Below are 8195 nucleotides of genomic sequence, written 5' to 3' on the forward strand. Positions count from 1 at the left end.
TTTCTGTGGACAACATAAGACCAGGCATTGTGGATGGATCTCCATGATATTTAGTCGATTGGTAGGGGTCGCAGAAGGGAAGGTCAAGTTCGATGATGACGAATTGTGGTACTGCAGCTGAGGTTCAATTTATAAATTAAATTTTCTTGAAGTGCTAAGAACATGATTCTTTTAATTTGTGGATAGCTCTAGGGACTGGGAGTAAATGGTGTAAGTTTTACCTCCCTAGCAGCTTGTTGAGAACTGCAGTGGCCATTTTATGGCGTACTTTGGAGGAGAATAGCTCAAGCCTAGCTTAATGGATTTTTACTGCGTTTGGACGGTAGATAGTTTAGGTGATGGTTTACATAATAAGATGCATTTCATGCAAGGCTAGTCCTCATTTACTTAATTAATCAGAAAAATATAATGATTCCATTGTCAAAATAGAGCAGAGTACGTTGACCTATATTGATAATTCAACAATATTACCTGAACTTCAGACGTGTGATTTTCGAGCTCCTCAAATGTTGTAATTTTCATCCTTCCAGAGGTCGTATTGAGTCCGAAATTTGTGTCCATAATGTTAATGAAGTAATAGTGAATTCGTAGAAGAGTTATTTCAATCTTTTTATTGGATTGCGGCGCATATTTCGTTAGTTTTCACTCTGCCGCTCACAAGCGCTTGGAACCAAGCGTACAAAATGCCGACGGCGTCACCCCCCCTCCAGAAGGACGCCGGGATCTTCAAACTGCTCCAGTTACCCGAAACATCCACACGCTGGGACGTACATGCAGCATACGTGACGTTTCTACAGGAGTATGTACAAGAACGCGAGATTGCCAAGAAGCTGCCACCTGCCGTGAGGAAAACACACAGATTCAAGAAGAGCGGGGTACAGTTCAAAGAGGTGAGCACGGCATTCCTTTCACACCTTGAGAACCACAGAGACAAGGCTACCGATCCTCTTCATGGACTTGAACACTATACAGTGCAGCACAACACTTCGTGCCTGACTGTGCATATTCCCTGTGAATCAATTGCTTCGTGGAAGTCTGTATGTGAGGCCTATTATGGAGTCAAGGGCACAGACCGAGGTAACAACGGTGTACAGTTTAGCACGATGTTCACAGACGACGATGTGCGACTCGGAACTGAACTTGGCTCGTTACACATAACAGTGTATAACACCAGCAAGCTGGTGATACAAGGATCCTGCTATGTTCTATGGCTAGTGTCCCACTACAACACACTTCAAGGGATGGTTCTGGCCGATATTGCTGAGCACTGCCCAGATGATTCACACAATTGCAAACCTGTAGCAAGCAAACTACAGGAATCCGTCACTGTCTGTGCGGTTTGTAATAAACAAGAAGTTGACGGGGACGTGTGGTTCGGTTGCAGTACCTGTCATAGCTGGACACACTTTGACTGTACCGGGCTAGATGACGCCACCAAAGCAGTTTTGAGGGATACCGAAGAGAAATATCATTGTATAAACTGCCTAGTCCCGCGGGAAGTAACAGCGCCAGCAAACCGTCAGGCAGAAATCACCATACCAGGGCCCCCAATTAACTCCCATTCATCTGGAGCAGGTAACACAATGGTATGTACTGGGCCAACAACGTCGGTCAAGACAAAAGTGGCAGACAAGACAAAAGACAGCGACGCTCCGAATGCAAATGTTAAAACCACTGGAACAAAGGCCCGAATTAGCGATGATCTCAGCACAAAGGAAAGCCGCCTAGAAATGTTGCAAACAGCTGTGTTGCAAATCGAGTCAACATTAGCAAACACAAAGATTCAATCCAGCAAGTTCGAAACACAAGTATCAAGTCAGTTCGACACGCTCATGAAGAAAATTGAGTCTATTGAATCTGTCCCCAAGAACGGCGACACGGAAGTCAAGAAGCTTCGCGAAGAGAACAATAAGTTGCGCAAGAGAGTACAGCAGCTGGAAGAGGTGATTGCTTCAATACAGTCTAACTCTACCGCCATGAAAAAAGACATGAGCGACATGAAGCTTTCAAACGATGTATTCAAGGTGAAAGTGGCCAACCTCAAGGACCAAGTGAAGAGCTTGAATAGCAACGCTCAGACCCACATTGTCACACATGAGCAGGCAAGTGAAGCGTGCAACACTGAACCTATGGAAATAACGTACTCCCTACCGACTAGAAATCGTTTCGCAGCGTTAAGTAATGAAACGTCCGAAGACCCAACTCAAGAAAGACCAGTCGAGCCAAAGGGAACAGCTCGCCCTAATGGAGATACATCATCAGGGATACCCCCGCAAAGTCAGCGTCCCAAACGTGTAGTACTGATAGGGGATTCAAATGCGCAAAAACTGAAGCCAGATCTTTTGTGCCCCCCTTCAGATATGCCGAAGCCCTACTGGTCTCCGAACCTTTACACTGCTCCGACAGTCCTTGAGAAGATTTCCAAGGAAGACACCACACCTAACACAGTGATCCTACACCTCGGCACGAATGACTTGATGGCGAAACCGAAAGAGTCAGTCATCTCAGAGTTTGAAGTGGCAGTGAGTACCACACAGTCGCTATTTCCTGAGGCCGAGGTGGTAATCTCAGCAGTCCCCCCAAGAAGAGATGCAAGCTCCTATCGCCCAAACATCAACAAGGACATTCTCTCTGTGAACCAGCATCTTGAATCCATGTGTAAAACGAACAACTCGCTGCTATATGTCAACCACCCACAACTGTGGAGCGACAACGATTACAACGAGCACATGTTTGAAAAAGACGGGTATCATTAAATCAAGACGGCACGAGAATCCTGGCTTTTAATATAAAGAAGCAGGCCACAAATGCCCTGGGGCTTCCGCCAAGATCTTCACGACGTTCCAGCTATGACAACGCAGGCAAGGCCAAGGCCAACAGAAGTTACCCTTCTCCCCCTCCGCAAGTCGGAAAGAAGGATGACAACCGTCCCCCGCCTAGCAGACGCGGGGCCCCCTTCAGATCTGGTATGCCTGGTGAGTTCCGGCCCAGAAGGAATGGCGGACAAATGAAACCCTTCTCTTCAGATGGGTCTTACAAAAATGGCGGCACGTCTCACAAGCAGCCTATGCCTTCACCAGGTTTATCTCCAAACCGGAGTGAGAACACACATCAGAGGGCGTTCACACCTCCACCGCATGGTGCTAACAACGCCAACGGCCCGGTGAACTTCTGCCCACCCGGTATGCCAAACGGTCCGGTCCCTCCTGCCCCTGCTCCATTCTTCTTCCCGCCCTGGTTCCAAGAATGGCCCTCCCCAGCAGAGGTGTATGGCCGCCCCCCAGCATGTGGAGTACTTCCCCCGTGGCCCAGCCCTCCGCCGTTCCCGTACTTCAACTACCCCAGGAATGGCCCTCCTCCACCTAGGCGAATGGCGGGGCAGTGTTAGCAGTAGACGTCGGACACGCAACCAGCACGGAACATCTTTCGGACTTAATTTGCGACCTCAACTATTTGAATGAATATGTGTATTCCTCAACGGACTCAGATGCCGAGGAGTAGACTATCTTTGAACCCTTGCAAAACTAGAAACTTTGGTATATCCATAGGTTTCTGGAACATTCACGGACTCGGTAAAAAGTTAGAGGATAGTAAGTTTAGAAATGAGCTCAATGGGTTTGACTTCTTTTCCCTTATGGAGACATGGCACACTGGTGAGTTATCTTTCCCTGATTATCTTTATTTTAGTAGCTGTAGAACTAAATCTAAGAAGGCTAAAAGGAATTCGGGTGGCATTCTATTCTTATTCAAAAAAGAATACAGAAATCTAGTCACTAAATTGGAAAACAAAAGCGAAGACATTCTATGGGTTAGATTAGATAAACAGTTATTCAACAGTGACAGAGACATTTATTTAGCGTCTGTGTACATTAGTCCTCAGAGATCAACTATTCATGCAAACAGAACATATGACATTTTTGACATATTGGAAGAAGACATCTCACATTACAGTAATCTTGGGGACATATTGGTGGGGGGTGACTTTAACGCCCGAGTAGGAACCCTGAATGATTATGTCACAGATGACACCCCGATTATCGATTCTAAAATTCTTCCAAAAGACTATAGTTTTGACCACCCCCTCCCTAGATCCAATATGGATGAAACTCAACCAACAGTTTTTGGTAAAAATCTAATAGACCTTTGTATCAATAGCAAAGTTAGAATACTAAACGGGAGAACGCCCGGAGACCTTCTTGGTAAACCAACGTGCTATCAGCCAAAAGGATGTAGTGTAGTAGACTATGTACTAGCTAGCGAGGACATAGTTCTCCGTAAATCAATCTTCTTTCACATTGAAGCATTATCGCCACTCTCCGACCATTGCAAACTCACTCTACTGTTAGAAGGCAACCCAAAACCACTTCAGTCCCAACAAAAGGTAAACAAACTGTCGACAATGCCTTATAGAAGATTTACATGGAATTCAGATTCTAGTGAACAGTTCACCGAAATAATTAACTCAGTATCTTTTTCCTCAAACATTGACAGATTCATCCACAAAAATTACGAGCTAAAACCAGAATCATTAGAGACTGCCCTACAAGACCTCGTTACACCATTACAAGAAGCCGGAAAAAAGTCTCTTTCCTTACATAGCACAAAAAAGACGAAAAGACAACCCAGTTCGAAACAATCAAACAAGAAGAAATGGTTTAATCAAACATGCGCTTCTGCTAGACGTGAACTACAAAACCTTGCTAAGCTTCTCTCTAGAAATCCACGCGACCCTCATATTCGAGGATCCTATTTCGTTAAGAAAAAACAATACACCAGACTTATACGGAAAATCAAGAAAGAGCACAAAGAAAAGATATTTAAGCAACTAAATTCATCCGATAACAACCCTTCGGGCTTTTGGTCACTTCTTAAAGAGTACAAATCTAATGATAAAACTGACGATCACGAAACGATTCCAGCTGAAAGCCTACACTCGCACTTCAAAAAGCTTTATGGCATAGACCCAAACACCTCGAAACCACGCAGCAGCTTTGAAACACACATAGAAAATGAATTATACAAGCTAGAGAAAAATCTTGAAAATAATCCCCTGGACTTCCCAATAAGCAAAGCTGAAGTTAAACAGGCACTCTCTAATCTTAAAAACGGCAAAGCTTCGGGAAGTGATCTCATTCGAAATGAAATGTTGAAGTGCTCATCAAACATTATATTAGAACCACTAGTCAAACTTTTTAACCTGTTCCTGTCTGCAGGGTACTTTCCCCACGAATGGTGCACCAGCCACATTGTGGCTTTACATAAAGGCGGTACAAAAGACGACCCTAATAATTACAGGGGGATCTCAGTGACGAGTTGTCTAGCAAAACTATTCACTTCTATTTTAAACACACGCCTTACAGAGTTCTTAGACGAATACAAACTAATCTCACCCAACCAAGCCGGTTTTAGGAAACATTTTGGAACAAGAGACAACCTATTTGTCATGGATACCCTTATTAGTAAATATACATCCGAAAACAAACGACTATATTCGTGTTTTATAGACTTTAAAAAGGCGTTCGACTCGGTTTGGCGAGAAGGGCTCCGCTTCAAATTACTCAACTCGGGAATAGGAGGGAACTTTTACAGTCTTATTAAATGCATGTATGAAAAACCCAGCACATGCGTCAAAACGTCATCCGGCCTAACACCTCCATTTGTTACCAACAAGGGTGTCAGACAGGGGTGCAACCTAAGCCCTACCCTTTTTAATCTTTTTATAAACGACCTTGTTCACGAGTTAGATAATACCGAATGTTCTCCACCCGCACTCAATAATTTATTAGTGTCAAGTTTACTATATGCAGACGACGTAGTTTTATTCTCTGAGACCGAAAAAGGACTGCAAAGCGCTTTAGATAAACTAAACATATTCTGCACTAAATGGAAGCTCGAAGTGAATCTAAAGAAAACAAAAATTATCATATTCAACAAATCTGGCCGATTATTTTCAAAACAAAACTTTTTATTCGGACAAGAGAGAGTAGACATCGTATCTTCATATTGCTACCTAGGTATCACCATAACATCATCAGGTACCTTTTCATTAGCCAAAAAACAATTGTCAAACAAAGCGCGCAAAGCCATGCACAGCTTCAAATGTCTAACCCGTTCATCAGTCTCACCCGATAGCCTACTAAGAATATTCGATTCCTGTGTTAAACCCATTCTGTTATATGGCTGTGAAATTTGGGGTACCGAGAAATTAAATGATACATCTCCGATCGAAATTACACACAACCAATTCTGCAAGAACATTCTTGGAGTCTCTAGAAATAGTAGTAATTTAGCATGTAGGTCCGAATTAGGTAGATTTCCACTAGACATAGATATTTCCGTTCGACTTGTAAAATATTGGTTGTGTTTAACACAAATGGATTATACTAAGCATCCATTACAAGTAAATGCACTCTTGGAACAGCATAACTCCGTCGTAAACGGCCGGAGAAGATCATTGTTGCAGCGTGTTAAAGAAATACTTGATTATAGTGGATACTCTTATCTCTGGTACTCTGACAACTCACTCTATGACCCTGTATATGTATGTAATATGATAAGGAACAGAATTACCAATATGTATATCCAGACGTCTCTACATAATATAAGTATAGATACCGGTAAGCTGAGATTCTACAAAACTTGTAAATCTGTATACGCTAGAGAGAAATACTTAGAACTAGTTGATTTCGAGCTGCGCTCCGCAATAAGCAAAGTCAGAATTAGCGCTCATCCTCTAGAAGTGGAAAGAGGGAGATACAAGAGATTACCAGTGTGTGAAAGGATTTGTAAATATTGTACATCTAAAGCAGTGGGAGACGAAACACATTTCATTTCCAAATGTTCATTCAACGAAACCGAAAGAATCACCCTGTTTAGAGAAGTCACAAAGACTTATCCCAACTTCCCCACATTGACAGACAAACAGAAGGCCACTTTTCTCTTGAAATCGCAGAACCCACAAATTTTAGAAAATGTGGGGCTTTTCGTCTCCCTCTGCTTCCAAAAAAGAAGTCAAACCCAACCTGCTTAGAAATAGCCAACACTAGTATTAGATTAGAACATTGTTTATGACTGTCCATTGTCACTATGTGTATACCATGTACTTGCAATTAGCCCTCGGGCACGAACTTGCAAATAAACTTCTCTTAATTAAAAGAGACCATATATTGATGACATAGCTGCTGGTCACAATTCTGGAAAACTGGGTCAGATCAAACATTAGTGGTGTAGTATTACACAGGCGGTTTTTCAAGATAAAGGCTCAAAGGTAAGTGTTTGCTTATATTTTGAGAAAGACAAACAAATTAGGAGTTGACAAATCATCGTGATTTTGGGGTTGTAGACATGATAAGCTAGGTAGCCATGCTTTTACATTTTGCATTTCATCACTACTCTTGCGATCGCTAATATGTATATGTTATGTCGTCAATTGTACAAAGGAGGATAGCCGTGGTGCATTTTCACAGCATAACTGTATTAATAAGTGTACCTTCTCAGAGTTATGCATGGGAGACCTGTTGGAGATGGAGAGGAATAGTCATGTCATGGACACATATTATACAGACCATGACATGATCTGTAATGTCCTTAATACTACAACACCTAAGTGATTCTTAATAAAGGTCTGCATTGTAAAAAATGTTTTTGGTCATTTTTCTGCATTATGAGTTGAATCTACCTTTAAGTTATATCTTTATCGGTAATATAGATCTTATGGTAGGCATCCTGAATTACAAACCGGTTTTTCTTATTGGACCGGTCCGAAAAAAACGGACCTGAAAATTCAATGGATCTATTGGAAAATGAACAGATTATACGTTTTTGGGCCTACAGGTCAAGTACTGTAGAGTAGAGTCTATAGTCACTTCTACCAAGTTTTACAATCAGACAGAGGCAGTTAGCCTAATGTTTAAAACGCCAGTGGGAGCCGAATATTCCCGGACAAAACAAATTTTTGGACCATTCTTTTGAGTCCATTCACAAGTTTTCACAGACAATCAGGTTCAGGTCCGGACCGAGACCTTATGATCCTCTGGACCTGTACCCACCCCTATCCTGAACCATATCAAGGAGTTATGTTGGCACTGTTACTTGTACATGATCTGGGTCATCAGTGCTTGTCTCCCAAGTTGGCAATCTCCAAGCAGAATCCTACGGTAGCATAAGACTGTATCAGACGCTGCCAGAGGAGTGAA

The 8195-nt window shown here is 42.6% G+C and overlaps 1 protein-coding gene across 1 annotated transcript; it reads left to right on the plus strand.

The window, feature by feature from the left end:
* The first annotated feature begins 683 nt into the window (after nt 1-683).
* On the plus strand, nt 684-3388 carry LOC118408342 (actin cytoskeleton-regulatory complex protein pan1-like). The gene is made up of 4 exons (XM_035809036.1): nt 684-890; nt 1869-2106; nt 2359-2746; nt 2848-3388. Exons 1-4 carry the CDS (start codon nt 684-686, stop codon nt 3386-3388), a joined length of 1374 nt encoding a protein of 457 aa, XP_035664929.1.
* The last annotated feature ends 4807 nt before the right edge of the window (nt 3389-8195 follow it).

The sequence above is a fragment of the Branchiostoma floridae genome, unplaced genomic scaffold (genome assembly GCF_000003815.2).
Source record: "Branchiostoma floridae strain S238N-H82 unplaced genomic scaffold, Bfl_VNyyK Sc7u5tJ_1576, whole genome shotgun sequence".
In the NCBI taxonomy this organism is placed as follows: domain Eukaryota; kingdom Metazoa; phylum Chordata; class Leptocardii; order Amphioxiformes; family Branchiostomatidae; genus Branchiostoma; species Branchiostoma floridae.

Excerpts from the sequence above, each read along its gene's own strand:
- LOC118408342 (XM_035809036.1), top strand. The coding sequence starts at position 684 with ATGCCGACGGCGTCACCCCCCCTCCAGAAGGACGCCGGGATCTTCAAA. Across the intron at positions 891-1,868 it reads GCGGGGTACAGTTCAAAGAG|AACGGCGACACGGAAGTCAA; the intron begins GTGAGCACGGCA and ends TCTGTCCCCAAG. Across the intron at positions 2,747-2,847 it reads CACATGTTTGAAAAAGACGG|CTATGACAACGCAGGCAAGG; the intron begins GTATCATTAAAT and ends ACGACGTTCCAG.